Genomic DNA, 20,808 nt, shown 5'->3' on the forward strand with positions numbered 1-20,808 from the left:
TGTGAAATAGGAGCTTCCTTACCAGGAGCAGCTAACAGGAGCATGGCAGAACAAGGCTAGCTTGATTGGTAGAACATCAAGGGCATTAAAAAGAAGAGAGGATAGTTAACACTTGTGGAATTCAGAGTTTAGAAAGCATCAGATAGATTATAATGAGCCATAAAGTTAACTGACTTCCTCAGTACTGCCTGACTACAGTGAGAGACTGCGGGACCTGAACCTATTCAGCCTCCACAAGAGAAGGCTGAGGGGGGACCTGGTGACTGTCTATAGACTCACTAGGGGGGACCAGAAGGGTTTGGGGGAGATGCTGTTTCCCCTAGCGCCCGCTGGCATAACAAGGAGTAATGGGCACAAGTTGATGGAGAGGAGGTATAGATTGGACATCCGCAAAAACTACTTCACAGTTAGGGCGGCTAGGAGCTGGAACCAACTTCCAAGGGAAGTGGTGCTGGCCCCTACCCTGGGGGTCTTTAAGAAGAGGCTGGATGCCTACCTGGCTGGACTCATTTGAGTCCCGTTTCTCTTTTTGGGGTTTTTTGTTGTTCTCCCGCCCTGGCGGGGGGTCGGGCTAGAAGATCTACTAGGTCCCTTCCGACCCTTAATCTATGAATCTATGACTAGAAATGCTGCTGCCCCTCCCAGGCATTTGGTTTTAAACATTGGGTGAACCAGGAATCAAAGGGGACTGCAAATGTACCAGTGCACCTCCCCCACAGAAATCTGCCCCTATCTCTGGCCCATGGAGGTGCTAGTGAGCCAGGGAATTCAAGGGTGGGACTAGCCTGCTAAAGAATCCAGGGCTACAGGGTGCCATTAGACATGGCCATCGGTGGCAGGGAAGTGAGCAAGAGCTGTGTCAGCACAGCCCCTCATATCCCAAAGCCATTTGGCCTGCCACCATTTGTGCCACTGAAGCCATCACTTGCCCTACTGCCACCTCCACAGCTGCCAGCCCTTCCAACTCTGCTGTTGGCTCCACTGCCACTAGGTCAGGATCTGGACCACAAGGTGTGTGTTTGGCACTCCTTTATTTATACTGTGGCCGTTCTCATTCAAGCTACTCTGATTTGAGAGGAGTAACTCAAGTGGAATTAACTCAGTTTAACTGTGCAGTGAAGACATAAGAGACTTTCAGTGAAAGACTGCAATGAGAACCAATGAAAATTGTGCATATTTAAATGGAAACAGGAAATATATTGAAATTATTAAGAGGCAGAATGATGCTTTGTCATACATGCCTGCTCTTTTATGGAATAACTATTTCTGCCTGATTATTCTTTTTTACTTTGTATTCATTTTACAGGCAAATTACTGTTATTCTGTCTCTTAGAAATCTCATAGTTCAAGGGCAGTGACAGCAAAAATGAGTTCAAACTTTTTTTTCCTGCCTAGTCCATTAAAGTAAGCATTGTTCGGAAATATAACGATAAATATTGGTCAGAAAACTGGACTAACCAAAGAGAGATGCTATGAGAGGGAAAAACATCTCTGTGCTTCCAGAGATACAAATAAAACAGGGTAGAATCTAAAGCATAAGTAGTAGGAACCATATGACTGTCAAATGCAAAATACACTTCTTTAGTTTACCTTCTTCCCAGTCAAAATAAAGCCAGCAGCAATGGCAAGGGGGCAGTGGAGGAGAAGAAATGAAAACCAACAGGGATCCAGAGAACTAATGAGCAGTTGAGTTTGCTGGTCATTTGGGAGAATGTTCTTTCTGTAAGGTGTTCAGATGCTTCAATAAAAAAGCCTGAATAAATGAATAAGGAAACTTGTGAACCCCATAAGCAGTTCAAGTGTTAAACGATTCTGTGTGACATACCATGCAGCAGTTGATTGTATGACACCAAGCCTCAGTACCCCTTGTATCCTAAAAACTTGAATCAGAGATTCAGTCCTCAAAACAGGCGAGACAGGGTTATGATAGGATGGTGCAAATCCATGAAATCACAGTAGAGAGAAGAGAGACAGTGTCCGTATTGTGGCAGGGTTGGGGGGAGGCGCTTTAATTAGAGTGGCTGTCGGAGCAGCTCTAATTAAACGCCCAGAGCGTCACATGTATCAGCAGCCCGGTACTGAAAAATGGCAGTAGGGGTGCTTTAACTAAGCTCATCAAACAAACTTTAGTCAAAGCTCCCCAACTGCCTTTTTTCCATGCAGGGACACTGATACGTGTCATGCTGGAGTCCTGTAGAGTGCGGTAATTACCACAATTTATCAAGTCTGCTCTGACATTCTGTAATTGCAGCATGTCGGAGCAGCCTCCCTGCACGTGTATAGGTGCCCTGTGTGCTGGACTTTGATTTTAGGACTATAGTTTATTACTATTGTCTTTGCTTTTTTTGTACTAGCTAGCTTGTATAAAACTGTCTCTAAAGAAAGAAGGAAAATAATCACCTTCCAATAAGCCAAGGAAGTAGTCTTTGTCCTTTTCCCCCTTATCAGGTGACTTGAAACTTGAAACAAACACAAAAAGGCAAAGTACAAGTGTTAGTTGGTTCTACTTCAACAACTATGTAGTCTTTCTTCTACATCTACTTATTTATTCACATCCTTTCAGCATCTTATAGATCAAAGGATATACAGAGCCTCCAAGGAGAATTAGATTGTTCTTATTCCACAGAATCCATCATATTTCTAGCTTTGCTCATTTTGTCTCAAACAATGTGCGCATGGATGTCTTATTACTCACCAAGGACGTGACTAGTCATGATTATTGAGGGGGGAGGGGAGAAGAAGAAGAAAAAGCTTGGTGTGCCTATATGTCTATGAACGACAGAAAAATACTCCTTTGTTGTTTTTTTAAACTTGCAAACTGCATCAATTAACTTATAGAATACACCCAAGAACAACTGAAATCAAGAGCAAATGCAGGTAGTCACACAGAATTGTTCATGATGTGTCTAGTATGTTACTGTTTGATTTGAAATAAATATTTAGTACTAATTTGTCACTATGTTTTCAATCTGAAGGGTAAAAGCAAATGGAACTAATGTTAAAAGCTCGGTTGTTCCGTTGTGTGGGCTTTTAAAAATTAAACCAGAAAAGGCACCAGCAAATGCCAAGCAGGTATCTATTCTACATTGGCCACAAAAAGATGGTCTAAAAACATATTTGCATTTCAAATTTCTATTTTAAGACTTCATTCAGTTTGTTAAAAGGCCCATGTTTTTGCTGCCCATGTCCAAATTTTAATTTTTTTTAAAGTACTAGAACATTTTAAAGCAAATGTTACTGTTTACAGTATTTATTTCAGTATTTCCTATTACGCACAACTACTACTGACTTATTATAATATGACATAATAACTGAATTTTTTTGTTGTATTTATTTTTAAAATCACCCAGAAGACTTTTAGTACCAATGGAAACATTATTTTCTGTATCAAATTGGAGACTAATCTTTTTTGACTTAGAAAATATCCAGTCAGATCATATTAGAACGTATGTATTTTAAAATATTTTTCATACTAGTATCGACAAGTTTAAGAAGACTAATAAGTATATACAAAGGACAATTCATAAAAATAAAATTAAAACACTTTCAGAATTTTCAGGAATTAAAAAGTATGAAACATTTTCTTTTTAAGAAATATTTTGTCCCAGAGGAACATTCAAAGAAACCAACATATATTTTGAATCTTTGGATTTCAACAAAAACATATATATATATGTTTTTCATATATATGAGAGAGAGAGAGAGAGAGAGAGAGATGATGAATCCTGTTGTAAGATATAGTACCAGGGGCAGCTTCTCTCTCAGAAATTTGCCTGTGGATGACAAGCTTGCTTTTGGGGATTGGTCTGGCTTTAGCCTTTTTATGATAATCCTAAATCCCTTCCTGGTGAGCACGAGGGGGGCCAAACTATGGGCACGTATACATGTGCTATTAAGGTGAAGCAATAAGCTCTGGTGCTTATTGTGCCAGAGTTTATTGCTCTTGGGCACTACACTTACACATGTTCCTGGGATTGCAGCACATTAAGTCAGGTCAGAGCAGCCCCAGCTAGCAAGGTGACTTGGGGGTTAGCCTGCCAGCCTGGGGCTGCTCCAACCGAGCTCAGCGTGCTGCAGAAGGGCTGGCTGGGGCACAAGGGTACTCCAGTGCAGGGCTAGTTGGCAGGCAGCCCACACACCCTTGTGCCCCAGCCAGCTGTCAGTGTGTACACATGAGGTGCTACAAAGTAAAAAAAAAAACTCCTCAGCAAGATAGTACTTGAATTTTCAAGTACTGTCCTGCTGCAGAGTTAATTAGTTTCCTGTGGCCTAATAGGGTCACACATGTAGACACATGATGTTTACTGCACAGCTAATTAGTCTACTCCACAGTAAACATCTCATGTAGATGCCCTATAGCTGCCAGACTACTTTCACTCCCAAAAGCAGAACTATAACTATCAACACCTATCGTTAGCTCCTTATCTGTCTTCCAAACTAATTTTAAATTGCCTTTCTTTTTTTTTAACGACATTTGTCAGTGGACTTTCATCTTACACATTTGACTTAGTATCCGTCAGTTTCCTCACCCCTCATTCTGCTCCAGCAACCTCCTGTACCCCACTTGGCAACTCTTCCCAGTTGGGATATTCTGTTGCTTGAACTTCTCCATATATTCAAAACATTCCCATTTTACCCCCCTAAGTTAAGGTTGCTTCTTGCATCTTACCTTAAAAACCTTCCCACTCATATAAACTGAAGGAAGACAATCAGTTCTATTTGTTTTCTTTGTTACTTATTTTTTTTGTTTTCCTTTCCTGTAAGGTGGCTGCCAAAGTACTTATTTGTATCTTTACTTGCAACCTTCTTCAGAATCATTGTACACAGCTCTAGAGGGAAACATCTCTTTATGGTATCCTTTGCCGCAAAATACTCTGTGATGCTTTGTGGATTCTTGTACGCCATGCCTGGGTACAGCTCTCATTGCTATTAGTGCAAATCATATAAGCCCTTTGTGTAAAGCATATTATGTAGTAATAAAGTATGTCTTATTAGTCTGGCGTTGTGTTGCTGCTGACTATTTTTCCTGCAGTCTCTCTTATTTAAACTGGGCTTTAATTTGGAGATTTTACTGCCTGCTTTGTGGTTGGGGTTAAGAGCGTTTATTAATTCCCCATGAGTTCCTTGTTCAATACTGCTTGCAAAATAAAAAATTAAGTATTTTTATGTTTCTCATTACTGCTAAAAGCATAAGAAGAGTACAGCTCCCTTATACAGTATATCTTTGTTTCACATTTGCCATGGACTAATTTCCTGGGTATCCTGGCAGATGGCCCATTTGTGCCTTCAAATCTGACTTGCAAACCACAGAAAATTCAAGGCCATGCAAGAGTAATTCTTGACTCTGTACCACATAAACTATAACTTATAAAATGAACTCTGTTTTATGTCTCGCAACTCCCATTATAGGTAGCTTTCACTCAGCCTCAGTAATGAAATGGCACGATAAAATTGTTTTGTGTCCTGCTCACCAATAAAGTACTGTGTAGCAAGTGACAGATCCAGAAAATGTATATCCCAGTCACTTCTTTGTGAAAAGTACTAATCACAAATGAGAATCTTCATCTCAAATGATAGGAATGGACTGAACTGGATGTGCGAAGCAGAATGTCCTCAAACCCTGGAACAGGGGAGCCTGGAGATATACTGGGAAGTTTTTATCATACACTGCTGAGTGTTGGACTGATTTGAATTTATCTTTTGAACTGCCTAAGAATGATGGAAATTTAACAGTGTTTCTCTTTCTCTTCCCATACTATTATAACGGATGGTTCAGTTTGCTGTTAGGCTTGATTTCATGGTGATGTAATCTCCCTATCCACATTTGAGCAGCACTTGCTGCATATTGAAAGTACAAAGTAGTCAAGTTTCCAATGCATTTCTAGCTAGAGAATCCACTTCAACCCATATCTTCTGTACAGGCCAGCTAACTCAAATGTAATGGGCTTAATGTAAGCTAGAGATTTCTTTGTGTGTACAGAAGTCGATTCAAATTATATCTTGAGCTAATACTGCACTGAACACAAGTCATTTAACAGAGAGACCCATCCATGGCACTGAGTGCAAAATCTAACAAGTGATTTCTTACTTACTTTTAACTACTGTAATATAGCTTCCACAATGTTCCTTCAAATATTATGGGGAAAAATTCTATTATACCCTAACAATAACCCTATGGATAGTCAGGCCAAAAATATTCCATTCCCATTTTCTCCTTTAGCCTTCATTTAGAAACACATAGTATTTTATAGGAGAACTGTTCTATTCTCTGTTACAATATTGTTGATCTGGAGTAGCTTTAGTGTAGGTAATACTGCTATAATTGAGATAAGAATTTAGATCTGTGTATGTGTGTGTGCATGCATATGCATGTACGCACATGCTATATATGTAGAGTTAATAAAGAGCTGTTAGATGGTGTTGCAGAATATGAGCATAGTCCTTGTTTTTTTGGACCAAAAAACTACTACTTGTGTGCTGCAAATGTCCATTTGTGTGTAGCTTTTAAGATGTGCAGTGGTGAAAGGGAAGAGGGTGTAGCAACAAACCAAGCATTATAATGGTATAACTATTATTGTGATAAACTATAACTTTGGATTGAGTGAAAACTGCCCTAATCCCAGAAAAATCTCCCTGAAGAATTTTAATCTTCATATAAACTCATCAAACTAATCTCTGTTTCCCAGGTGTGTGAGACAGATTTGCTTAATGCATAGTAGAACAAGGTCTCAGGTTTTGGACTAGCCTAACTATTATAACGCATCATTGTGGTGGCTTTAAGTAGTAGCAAAACATAGTGGCTTTGTTTTCCTACATCAGGTGCACAGTGGGCTCATCTACAGAACATGCTACTGTGTAGTCGTTACTGTGCATTTATTGTGTGCTTGTATTAGCACTGAGACTGCAAAATAAAGCAAATGAGAAAATGTATCTTAATGTTTAGGGTTTTCACTTTGTTTTCTTATGTTTTGTACTTTTTATTTTGACTGAGCAGAATACTGTGGCTGTGGACAGAACATTTACACTGCTCTCAGGGGGTATGTGTGAGGGAGCAGTATTGCATATGGACACATATCAACTGATTCATTGCAGCTCTTTTGTGTATCTAGTTCCCTCTCCTGCAGTAAGCAAAGCTAAACTGGGCAATTTACACTGGAATGAAATAGCTGCTAAATTACTGTGGTTTAGATTCCACTTACTGTAGAGCAAACACATAATAATTACAGTGGAACAGCTTGAAACATAGTACATCTCCCCCCTTTTCAAACAGTATAATTTGTTTCTTCCACCCTTATCTTCTGACTGTCAGATGTCAGGTAAAACAGATCAGTGATTGCACATTACTATGTGTATAGCATGGTCATTTTCACAGTGAGCAGCAGGGACAGACAGCCTAAGCTTCCGGAGGGGAAGGAATTCCTTCGTACCAGAATTCTCTGATTACAAAACCAAGGGAGATGATGAGCCCTTAGGAGCCAGCAACTGAAGAACTCTAGATGTTGCAGGAGCAAATAGTAAAGGCCAAATTACCTTCTTCTGCTTAACAATTATAGAAGTGGAAATGCTAACCCAAAGTTTCCATGGTTTATAGCCAAGGAGAGCCCCAGTGCATCATCTTGTCAGTGGCAGGGACTAGTGGCTGCAAGGAAAATGGTGTATGTGCACAGTCCAGGAATGAAAGAGTCAAAGAAATCCACTGAGATGGTGAAAGGGCACCATTGCAGTGAACTCAAACCATAAACTGGCTCAGCTTTATCGGCAGCAAAAATAATGGCATAGACCTCTCTGTCATGTGTCTGTGCCTCATCAACCTGCGCTGATTTGGTGGTGATTGGTTTACACTCATTAACTTAACATTGTTTACACTCATTAACATAGCATTGTATTTAATGCAAGCAACCTGTTCCATTGTTCTGGTTAATTCCACCCTTGGCTGGTATGGAGTTACACACTTGCAGCAGCACAAGGCAGCTAGGCATATAACTGGATATTTGCTCATTTAAATGCCCAGTTTGTGCACATCACTGAAAGCTTTGTACGCTCATTGCTTATTAGACATATGTGTTTGTGCATGTGCAAATGCATACACAAGCCTTTCAGTATTTGACTTTAAAAATTACTGGCAAAATGCTTATACTTTTCTCTGCTGTTATGCTTCCTAGAGATTTGTTCTTGAATAATTACAAATAACCTATGAGTGGATGTCTATTTTTAGCAGGTTTGAAGAAAGAAGTTCAAAAAGATCAAGATGCTAACAGATCCACTGTTTCATCCCCAAAACGATTAGCAGCATCAACCACCAAGCTCCATTCACCAGGTATTTATAAAACTAGAGATCATTGTTCTAGCAAAGATTTAAACTTGTGAAATTTGCATCTCTTGTTAATAAACCAAATCTGAGCCCTACTATTGTTAAACAAGAACTGACTGTGTTCAAGGCTTCATTAATCCAAGAATGAGAATAGTAGGCTTCCGCATAGCCATGCATAAAGTGAATAGTCTACAAAAGAGCAACCATCTTCCTTCCAAAACAAAGGTTCATTTGATGTTTAAAAATGTCTAAGGCTACGAAGTCATTACTTTTAAAAAGCTATTAAGTTTTTTTTTTTAATGAACAGAAAACAAATGCAGTGACAGAGAAACCATGTAACAGTCACCCACAGTAATAATAGATCACTTGATATCTAAGGTCTTTATTGTGAAAGAAGCTTTACATTTTCTAGGTTATTTCTGTAGATAATTAGAAGAGTCTATCTGTAGCAATAGGCTTTAGACAACTATCAGGGCACTGTCAACTGACAAATTAAGATTGCAGACAAACATGTTTATTTACTGATGTTACCAATAACACCTTAGTTCTTCACAGCTAATTTAAAAAAAAATCCAAAGTGCCTCTTTGCTACTTGCATTCTTTGGACCAAAATTACCAAAGCATTTATGTGCCTAAAGATACAGATAGGTGCTTACACACTTTTATTAATCTGGTCTGTTTGCCCTGAGCCCTTTTGGATGAGGTAGGATGTAAATCTAAAGAACAACAATAATAATATATCATGGAGATCACTGAAACCATTGAAATCAGTGAGCATTGTTCCATTCATTTCTGTTAGCTTAGATCAGACCCTTTGATTAATTCCCCCATCCCCATTTTTCAGGTTAAATTTTGAAATTAATTTACCTAAGTTTCATTAGACCAACTAAATAGTTGGAAAAATTGTTCTTTGCAAGCTTTCAGGCATAGGGAGAGTCTGCTGCTGTATGTCCTTAGATGAACACAGCTACAACCAACACCCCTGAAACATGGAAGTGAGAGATCATTTATTTATTCATTTTAAATTATAAAACATTCTGGGTCTCTATCCTTTCATCCTCAGCATCAGTAATGCCACTAAAATACACACTTCAAGATTACCTTCATTCTAACTAAACTTGAGCAGTTTCACCCCTTGTGACACCGCAGCCAACAAAATCAAGCAAATGAAAATTCTCTCCCTTCTTCAGATGCTAGGGTAAAATATAAGTTTAACAGTGTCCCCTGAAGAGCATTGTATTCAAGGTATTTTGGACCAAGTGAGGTCATGAAGGGAGTTCCAAAGGAAAGGGATCTTCACAGATAATACAAGGCCAGCAGCTCCTTCAATTTTATACCAAGGAGACTCCAACTTAAACACAAGTTGATTGCTAGTGTACCAACATGCTACAGGAAAAGTTGGTTAAGGAACAATTGTTTCAGTTAGAATTAAAATGGGACAAAGGAATAATCTGTAAAAGTATGACTTCAGCTTTGTAAAGTTGGTCAGTTTTATAAAGAATTACATTTCCAAATGTTATAATGAGTGTTAGTACCTTAATTCCTACTCACTCCCACCCTGCCCCACCCCAGGCTAACTTAAAGGGCTGTAATTTTCATAAAAGGACAAATACTTGCCCTGTGACCATTAGACTCCTTTAAGACTTCTTGGAGTGAGCCCCTTGAAATTCAGGCACCTTAAAATCACTCAGCACTTTGGACAATTTGAGCTCAAAAAAAAATTAAATTCCTACCTCAAGTTTTACTGGACAATAGTCCTTTGTGTTCTTTTAAAAAAAATAAAGGTAAAGGAAATGTATATTGACGATGCATTTTCTTCATATGACAGCAATACTCTGAAACCTTCACAAAACCTTCACTCAGACTAGGGACAGACATTCAAAAAACCTGATTCAATCATCACAGTTTAGTCTAACTCAGCTAGGCTAAACTGGTTTGTGGCCATACAGACCACCTGGACTGACAAAGTGCAGGCACGTGCCTGCAGTGGCTCAGGCTAAAACCCTGGGGGTGCTAGAGCAGCCCTCGTTTCCCTTCCACAGTGCTGAGCTGACATAGCCAAGCCCCAGCAGGATGCTCTGATTAGGGACAGGTTCCCCCCACCACCCCCAGCAGGGAGTTGATAACACAGGGTTTATCACTCCTAACTCAGTGTTTATCAGCTAATTAAGAACAGCCTCTCTCCATTAGTTCCAAGCTCTTCTTAAACAGATTTTCCAAGTAGGGACATTACCAGCTACCTGTTGATTAGCTCCCAAAAGCCCTAAGCTGACACAGTCATGTCTGCCTTTGTCCCGTCTACCACAGCATGGACTATAGACAGCATTTGTTATGCTAGCTAATGTTGAGAGGTGTCTGTGTAAGGCAGAAGGGAGGGGGGAATCGCTGCTTGAACAGGGAGTGGAGGAAGCCAGGCACACCCTGCTGTGTCTGCAGTCTCTGCCAGAGCTGCAGCCAGGGAGCAGAAGGGGGGGCCAGCCCTGCAGGGCTGGAGCAGAGAGCAGAGCCCGACCCAGCAAAGCGTCTCAGATTTTGGGGGACTCTAATTTAATTTAAAGCAGGAAGGGGTCTGGGACAGACATTGCATAAACCATTTTGTTCCAAATCAGTTAAGTCTGATACTACATTCAGCCAGGTTTATCTCAAACCGGTTTCAACCATTTTCAAATTGGCTTATGTGCACTGAACTTCTGTTACCGGTTTAAATCAGTTTCTGATCACTTAAACCAGTTTATGTGTGATGTCTATCCTTAGCCTCATTAGATAATGTGCTGTGGAACTGCTGTTACTCCTAGAATAACCCAAGTAGTTCTCCTTTTACTATCAGTTCATGTCCAGCCCTCAGAGTTGTTATTTGCTTGTTAGATGATCCCTCTTCTAATATACTGTCAGGGTTTATCTGTTTTGTTTTAGCAAATGGGCATGACTCAGAGGTCACAATAGCCCAAGTGTTTTAATCTGATCCCTGGTTGGCTCTGGAGAGACAGCAAGGGTCCAGCCACCTGGATCATGCTGTAGGTTTGGGGCCTGTGTCTCTCTGAATGAATCTACACATGCACTTTACTGCAGAGTTGACTAATTAGCTCTGCAGCAAAGCATCACAGTCTACATGTGCTCCAGTATTAAGATGTAGTAAACAAGTTAACTCAGTTATAGGATAGTACTGTTGTGGAAAGTACTGTTTTATGGCGGGCTACTTTACTGCACTGATATGCACATGTAGACAGTGACCAGGGGTGTAAATTACATTCAGTTTGCCTAGCCAGCCAGGGGCTTGCTTCTCCTTGGTTCAACCTGCTGCGGTTCTGGGTGCACATGTAGATGCTGTGCCTGGGAGCAGTTCACTCAGGGTCTGGAGTTTATCATGTTCCGTTAATTGCACATGTCGATGCACCCTCTGTCAGGTGTTACTGAAGTGCTTTTCATTGTGCTACATCCCCCTCCAGTTTTCATATCATCAAGCTCCACAAAATGCTTTCTTCACCTTTTTCCTTGGAATTGGAGGTAAATAATTAATTTTGCACATCCTATCTGAAGCCTATGGATGGTATTACATAGTCAAAACAATTTGTTACATTATTTTCTGTCGAACTGTTGATTAGAAAAATACATGGGAGGCATTTCAAGGTAAATGGCTTTTTGATTTCAGTACTGTGGGGCATGGCCCTGTTTCCTCCCAACACTCCTGTTTTGACTGACATAAGGAATGTAGGAACATTCATTCTCCGGTATCATTTGTATATTTTGCATCATATGCAGAGCAGCAAAACAGAAACATCAATGGGCAGAATAAGCTTATTGAGCTGCTTTTCAGACCCAAATGAAAAGCTGAGCTTTATCCCTGAGGAAAATATCACAGTGTAATTTACAAGGACAGCTTATTATACTGACAAGGACAGCGTAAAGATGTGTGCTTCAAATGTTACAAGGCAAGGGGAATCCAGAAAGCTATAAAACAAAACAGTCAGATGGCTTTTTGTTTTAATTAAATCTTGCTTGATTTCAAGGTTATTTTTCCCCTATATCTCTGTTTTCCCATTGCTCCATCACCCTGCTGCCTAAGCAAAAGAACATTTTTGTAGCAGAAAGACAGATTGTTAGTAGTAATTATGTATATATTGTGATAGCTTGAAATGCCCAATCAGGAAAGGAACTCCATTATGTTATGTGCTAGACAGATATAAAGAAATACACCATACCTGCACCAGAGCGACTAGAGACAATGGCAGATAAAATGAGTATAAAGTAATGAACACTGTGGTTGGGCATGACTGATGAGTAGTCATCCCCTTAAATGTCAGAGGGTTTTCTGGAGCATTCATCACCACAGTATTTAAGTGTTACATCATGATGAATTTAATTCTGAAAATTTAATTCTTCAATCCTGGTATCTATCTTTGCTACTACAAACTGTGGACATTGATCAGTGTGAATGCTGGTTTGTACTTGCAGGTTTTCAGAGGCACAGGTTAAGTCATCTGGAAATCAAAGAATCTTGTTGCACACTCAGATCAAAGTCCAAAACCTCTTCAGTGTCTGAATCACATCTGCAAATAATTGCCAGTGGAAAAATGTCAGAGTAACAGAAAAGGCCTATTTATGAACTGCTTTAAAATCACACTCCACTTTTCTGAGCTTTTCAAAGTAAATAAATGCTGTGTAATGACACTGGTGTGCTGCTTGGCTATCTTGCAAAAATTACAAGTATTTTCTCTTGCCACATTGCCAGAATGAGATTAGTCAATTCCCTGTGATTTAATGCTCATGAGGCTTTGTGTTAAAATTCTGCTTGTTCTTTTTTGACAGTAGTATAAAATTTGCACTCACACATCTATCACATCAGTTCAGGGTTCTGCATAAATATATGAAAAAAGCTACTTAATCCCTTGTGATTAGGCTGTGTTTTCAGTATAATAGAGCTACAGGATTACAAATTATTCTGTCACATTTGTTGGTGAGAGCTAGTTGGAGATAAATTTCCTATTTTTTTCTTACATTTCATGGGGTCAGTGTAAATACAGATTCAAAACACACACACCTCAGGTGCATCTACATGTGCAATTAATATGTAGCAGTTTGCACTGGAGTTTATTGCTCCCAGGTGCAGTGTTTGAACATGCGCCCAGGACTGCAGCACTTGGAGCTTGGGTGGAGCAGCCCCGGTTGGCAAGGGGCCGCAGGGGTCAGCCTGCCAGACCAGGGCTGCTCTGACCTGGCTTAATGTGCTGTGGAAGGGCTGACTGGGACACGAGAGTACTACAGCATGGGGCTAGCTGGCAGACAGCCCCAATATTGAAGACCCTCAAGCCCCAGCCAGCCCCATCACCATCTACATGTACAGCTCACCACACGTAACTACTCCACTGTAGGACAGTTCTATCCTACAGCATAGTTAGTTAGTTTACTGTGGCCTAATAGCGCTACACATATAAACAGTGATGCTTACTGTGGAGCTAATTAGTCAGCTCCTCAGTAAAATGTCTTGTGTAAATGCACCCCTTTTGAACTATTCCTTTCACCAGGGTTAATTTACATGTTACACTGAGATCATACTACTGACACTTAAAATGCAAACATCCACACATTAACGCTTGTTAACTAATGCCAAGTGCCCTCTGAGCATCTCAGAGGTACATCACTTCAGGCAAGGGTTAACTCTGGGCTGTGCTACCTGGCTTGTCTTAGTGTACTCCATGGAGATAAAACAAGCACTTTGCAGTCCCTTGGCATCCCAGGATGCACTGCTCACAGCCTCCTCCCCATGAAGAACAGTGATAGAGCCCAGGTGCCCTGGCATCTAGGCACCCCACTGCTTACCAGCCCTCTAGTGGGAAGTCAGAGATGCGCAGGCAAGAAATGACATTAACTTTTAATGCGTGACTGTTCACAGAACATCCTAAATTTAACAACACTTAGCACTGCGCAAAAGTAGTATGGTCTAAGTGTAATGTGTAAGTCCACACACACACACACACACACACACGTGTTTGATATGCAGGCAAAAGGCTATCCTCTGCACAAGCACATATTAATAAGGCATCTTTTCCTTTCTCCCTCTTTCTGACAAAAGCCCCCAGGCTAAAGTTTTGGGGCCAGTGGCAAGAACAGTTCAGTTAGCCACAGACAGTTTCAGAGTACATGAGCATGAAGTGTTCCAGCATGCAATGGTGGCAGACTGAAAAAAATATGAAGAGATCAGAGATGAAGAGGAAAGCAAGAAGGCTTCAAAATCCAAGCAGGGGGTTGTGCAATTGAACACAAGGCATTTACAGAGCAACCTTCCAAAAGAACTTACAAGGCCAAAGTGATTTCGTCAGGCAAACACTTGAACCACTTGACACCACTTGAACATCAACTTTTCTTGTTTTTAAAGCGTGACAGAGTAACAACACTGAGGAAAATAGGATATTCTAGCTAAGTGTTAAAATTGGATTTGTAACATGAACATCACTTACAGAGAGAGCATATAAAGTGGCTCCAGCATGACTGGCAGTTTAGACAGAAAAGTCATGCAGAGCTCAGAGAGGGTCAGGTCAACGCATGCCCTGTAAGACTGCATCTACATGATAACTGGTAACAAGCCTTCAACTCATTCACAGCAGAATTTTAAAGTTGTAGTGTAAACAGGTCTTAAATCAGCACCTGGGTTGCACTATAGCTATGGGGCCCAACCCAACTGGTCCCATGGGCCAGTAAGTGGTGCAGGGCTAGTCTATGGCTGGATCTGGCTAGCACTCAGGGCAGATCCATGGCCAGACCCAGCACGAGGCCAGTCCATAAACTGACCCTGCACACTGGATCAAACCTGCAGACCAATCCCGTGTGCTGAGTCACACTACAAACTGACCCCATGCCCTGAGTTGGGCTGTAGACTGGACCCACGTTCTATGTGGACTGGCCATGAACTCTGACCATGTCCTGCTGGGCTTCCCAGAGGCCAAACAGGGCAACCTTGATGCATGGGACGGTGTCAACTGCCACCATGCCAATGGCAGCTGTGCAATCAGCTGCTGCTGTGGCCATGGCTAATTTTGCACCCCTTGTCTCCGTCCAAGAGTAGCATCTAGGGCTGCTGCCTGGTCACCCCCTGCCAGTTATGCTACTGGGGCACCCCACAGGTCTGGAAATTTGGCAGAGAGGGAACAAGGGCAGCATTAATTGCCACCAGAGTCATTCAAGGTAACCGTGGCATGGGGACCTCCACAGACCACAGATTGAACATCATTACACTAAAGTGTTGGACTGTGGAGGATTTTAACTCCATACATTGCAACTTTTGGCTTTGTCTTATGGCAGTTAATGTCTTGACTTCATTAAGCTGTAATTTAAACAACAATGCCATGGGACTGAAATACCTGCATCATATTGGAAAACAGTGATTTCTGCTGCATTTGTTATCAGGAAGTGTCACCTCACACCCCCAGTGAGCCCCTTTGGGGAGTGACACAGATACATTTCTGTATAAGCAGTCAGGAGGGGCAATGTTGGGAACAGTCTGCCACATGAGATTGGACCAGTACAGCAAAATGCAACTCTGTTGTTATAAGATCCAAACCATGCCTGTGCCCATGATATGTATAACAAAGCTAGTGATGCTGTCACCCTTACCACTACCACACAGTTCATTGTATGATCCTGGATTGCTGTCACTGTGGCTGTCTCCTATAGCAATTTCCATAGTGGCAGCAACAGGGGGGTTGGTAAGCTGCATGATGATAAAGGCCACCTCCAGATACAAGGGAAGTGATGGTGAAATTTAAGCACTAGATTTTCAAGTAGATGCTTTTTATATTGAGCTGTGGGTAGGCCTTAGCCATAACTTGTTACTCAAAGGGTGGGTGGGTGAGTCAGTGACTCACTCAGTAGAAAATTAAGTATAACGTCTAGAGATGAAAATATGCACAGGCGTTTTAAGTTCTACTCTAAAAAATAATTCTATAGAAATAGCATATTGTGGAGTTCTCTACTGCTTATGTTTCAGTGATTCCAGCTGTCTTCCCTACAGTCTCATTATGGCACCTGCTAGCCAGAGTGGATTCTCTCTTTTTCTCACATCATCACCAATCATAAAGGTTATGCATCTCAAATTCAAGTGCCTGTGTAAGCCAGCTTTCTTCATAGTACTTCCTCACTGACATGTGTGAAAATCTATAGCTATCAAAAGTGTTGCACAGATGGAAACTCCAGATTCAGAGTTGAGGCAGGAATCAAGTCACTTCTAAAGCCCTCTGACATGAACAAAAGCATTTTTTCTGCACAACCAAGTCTTGCTATCTTAATTCCTGTCCTTAGCCTGCTGCAGTCCCTGTCCCTTGTACTCATTGTGCTAAAAGGAGAATATCTTCCTGTTCCCCCACTCTTCTAGCCTTCATAGGTCCTGGATCAGAATTCAGAAAATGTCTCCCTGTAGCCTGTATGTGACCACAGCATAGAAATGGCAACTTGAAATTTTTTTTCACAAAGCACTTACACAAGTGGGCAGACACATGTGACAGTTACACATTTTTTTTTCCAATAAGGATATGACATTTGCTTGACAGAACAAGGTTTTGTGCCTATCTTGGATTGCACAGAGAGGGAAAGGGCATGAAATACTCTTTGCACAAAGGTTTGCTAATGACAGGAAGACCATAGGATCCAGGCCTGCTGCACACTAGCCCCTCCTTCAAGGTGCTCGGTGACCTCAAGTCTCAGTAATGCAGGGGGATCCCAGGTCACTTCTCACCACATAGGACAGTTAGGCCCAGATCCTCAAAATCAGGGGTGTCAAAGATGCAGCCTGTGGGTCTGATATGGTCCATGGAGCCTTATCTTCTAGCCCCTGGTGCTGCCCTTGGGTCTGGAGTCGATCCATGGGCAGCATATAGTGGGCCTGGATTGGCTGGGGATGCACATTTCATGTGGTGCCTTCTCTGGCCAGTCCAGGATGTGTGCCACACATGGCACTTACTCCTGCTGGTCTGAGACGTGTCCTGCACATGCACCCCTCCCGGCCACTCAGGGATGGAGCACTGCATGCAGCATGGGTACCAGACCCAGACTGGCTGGAGGAAGTGCCACATGCAGTGCAGTCCCGGACCAGCTGGGCCAAGCACTGATTCAGCAAGTGGGGGAGGGATGGAGGGAGTGTCTGTAAGCCTGATCGGGCCAGTGAAACTGGCCACATGGCATTCATCCAGCGTATGAACCCACCCTACACTACTCATCCAGGCTGTGGAGTCTGATAAGTTTGACCCCCCTGCTTAAAGGTACTGAGGTGCCTTTCTCCCACTGAAATCAGAAGAGAGTAAGATACTTCAATAACTTCAAACTACTGGACTTCAGCTTCTTGCAGGATCATGTTCTTAGGGGTTTTTGTAAGTAAATGCATTAGAAAGCTTATGTGAATACTGCAGATTATTGCAGGCAGATAATAGTGAGAGATGAGTTCCAGGATCCTTAAAAATGTGAAAAAGTTGCATCCATGCATATATACTAACTGATTACTGTGTTTGGGGGATTTTTTACTTTTTCCTTGTAGGCCATCCCAAACAGAGGCCAACAACTCCAAAGAATGGAATTTCCTCTAAACCAGATCTGCAGACTCGAGAGGCTGAACGGCAATTTGTCCAGCGGCTGCAGGAAAAGTGCGATGAGCAGTCTAAGCAATTAAGCTGCATTCACGAGGAACTGAAAAGAGCCAGTCGTGGGTTTGACATCTTTGCCATAACAACACAGTATTTCTTTAGGAAGGTAAGGCTACTCTATGCAAGCTACCACTAGAAAGCACTTATTATAGTACCTAATCCTATCCCTGAACTCTAGTCATTGACCTGAGCTGCTGCTTATTAGTAATGATGATGACGATAAGAATGATGCTATTTCTTCATTCTTGTTTCCCTGTTTTTGGGAACCAAGCATATAATTTCATTGTAACAGTTACCATGACAAGGGGGTTATAATTAGATACAATGTAGTTGACATACAAAGATCAGAAAATGGAGGTAGCAGAAGAGTGAGGTAACTGAGGCCTGTGATAAGTGTGTAGTGGGTTTAGAATTTAGGGGTGGTGGTGGTAGCCGTGTTGGTTTAAGGACATAGACAAGGAATTTAGGAAGAAAGAGCCTCAGAAGCAAAAAGCCCTGGCATCTCTACATTAGAGCTGGGATGGACAAGACTGACGTTTATGAAGGCAAAAAGAATTAATGCATTTAACCTGTTAAAAGCTGACAGATAAAGGAAAAATGTATTTTTTCTACTGTATTTGTCCATTTCCTATTCACCAAAGGGTTGGGTAACCCAGACTTGTCATCCAAATTACAGTGGTCAGTCTTACAAAACTGCCAATTCCCTTAGAATGGAGGTGCCCACCACCTAGCCCACAGGCTACATCCAACTCCCAGTGTACTGCCATCTGGCCCACAAGGCTCCAGTCCCCATGAGCCAAAAATTTGGCAGTGGAGGAGTGGTGGCACTGCTCCCCTGCTGCCAAATTTCTGGACCTGTGGGGAGCCCTGCAGGCTGGATAGTGTGGCCCTGTGTACTAGATAGGGTGCACCAGGCAGTGCAGGGCCTGATCCCAGCCTGTGGGGGGCCAGCCAAGGCTATAAGGGGCTAGGTGAGGGCAGTGCACAGGGCTTCCGGGCTTGATCCTGACATGCGGGGTCATGTGGGAGTGAGGACAGAGGAGTGCAGGACCTCAGAACCAAATCCTGGCACGTGGGGGCAGTGCAGGACCCCAAGGCCCAATTCTGGTGTGTGGGGGCCAGCCAAAGCTGTGCAGGGCCTGATGCAGTTGTGCGGGGCAGGCAGAGGCAGCATGGGGCCTGATCCAGCATGCATACCAGCCCTGCACCACTCATCTGGCCAAAATATTGGGTACTACTTTCTTAGAACAATGAATAATGTTACCTCACTATTTGCAGCATTCCTTAGAGGAGGAACAGAGAATAGGTGGAGAATACTTCCAGTCATCGGAAGTGTCTGTTTACTAAACCTAGAAAGATTTTCTTAAGGTAACCAGCTGTCCTGGAGCTCTAAAAGATTTTAGCTATTACGTGCCTCAAAAAACACGTGCTCTGGGTCATGGTTCTGGCATATCAGGCTGAATTCACCAGCTGCATGTGTTTTGTACTACTCCCATTTGTGGGTATGCGTTCTGTGGGGCAAAGTAAACAGAAATGTCTAGTGCACCTGATTCAGCCCTTGTGTAACATTCACGATTGTGAGTTTGTTTCTGCTTTAGGAGCAGACAATATTACACATTTGGTGCTGCATGTTGGCTCTTAAGACTTAGTGACTTTCACTGGAGCTCAGGTTCCTAAGTCCCTTGGCAACCCTTGAAAATGTGATCCTTGGTGAGTTTCTGTGCTGGGTGTCTGTCCCAAGGTGAAATCATGCAGCTGCTTCTGCCCTTGCTGCATCTAAAAATTTGAGCAAAGTCATGTCTGCTGATTTTGAGTGAGGGAAGCATGACAGCAATTTACTTTGTTTTCCATTGGAAAGAAAAAAGAAAGAAAACAAACAAACAAAAAATCTTGTGACCGTGTTTGTTTCGAAGAGGCCTGTAGGCAACATGGTTGAGGTTTGAGTTAAATTGAAATCTGGCACAGGAATAGTCTTCATTAAGGAAGAAGACTTGGCCTTATTCCAGAGAATTTGCATTTTGATTTGTCCAAGTGATGAATATTTGGGAATTCCATGCTCTGCATATGCAGCCATGTCTGGCTCAGCTCACAGCGGGCCTTATCCATTGAAGTCAATGGAAATGTTTCTGCTGACAGTTGCACAGACCCTGATTATTAGTATGTTTTGGTTTCCATATGTTACGCAAAAAATGTACCACACAGAGAGTTGTTTTCTCAACGTAATGTAATTCAATTTTTAAAAAGTATGCAGGAAATAACAGTTGGGAACTAGGAACTTGATCAGGTCTGAAATGTGCATATAAGGAGCAGTGTTTTATACACTTTTAAAAATGTTCTCATTTCTCATAGGTCTACCAAGATGCTTTCACCTACACCTGGGAGCAGGAAAAAACCTCTCATTTTGGGGGCAAAACCCTAGATCTTATAAAAGATCTGCTACTTATAAAAGATCCATTGCTCTATTCCCAGCCAAAATGACATCCAAATGTGCATGGGAATGGGAGCTTCCTCCAAACTTCCACTCCCACTTCTTCCATTTTCCACTGATAAACCTTAGGAAGGGCTCCTTTCTGCAACCATCATTCAAGTGGGTTTGTGTTTGGTAAGGTTGGGACTGTTTAGTGATAGTATCTGTCCAACTACTGCAGTTAGAGCTAGCTGGAGTGATTTGCATGCAGCCCTGTTTACAGTTGGAACAGAGGGGAGCACCAGGAGACATCATGTGTAAGGAAGCAAGGAGGCGCCTCACCCTCCAAGATAGTAGAGAGTGAGGACAGAAAATTGGCCCGGCCTCTTACTCTCGCATTGAGTCAAATTAAACCACAGGCTCCACAATGGGTGGTGCCTTTTGTGGCGGGCTAGTAGGGGGGG

General features: G+C 42.0%; 1 protein-coding gene across 2 annotated transcripts in view; it reads left to right on the top strand.

Annotated features, from left to right (window-relative positions):
- MTUS2 (microtubule associated tumor suppressor candidate 2) overlaps positions 1–20,808 on the top strand; it is a 410,713-nt gene that overhangs the window by 267,588 nt on the left and 122,317 nt on the right. Inside the window, exons 5-6 of one of the 2 annotated variants that reach the window (XM_019525083.1) lie at positions 8,216–8,317; positions 17,832–18,043. In XM_019525083.1, the coding sequence (XP_019380628.1) occupies positions 8,216–8,317; positions 17,832–18,043 (314 nt within the window). The remainder of the gene's footprint in view (positions 1–8,215; positions 8,318–17,831; positions 18,044–20,808) is intronic. The other variant, XM_019525084.1, reaches the window with a different exon arrangement.

The sequence above is a fragment of the Gavialis gangeticus genome, unplaced genomic scaffold (genome assembly GCF_001723915.1).
Source record: "Gavialis gangeticus isolate Ggan-Ray unplaced genomic scaffold, GavGan_comp1, whole genome shotgun sequence".
Lineage (NCBI taxonomy): Eukaryota > Metazoa > Chordata > Crocodylia > Gavialidae > Gavialis > Gavialis gangeticus.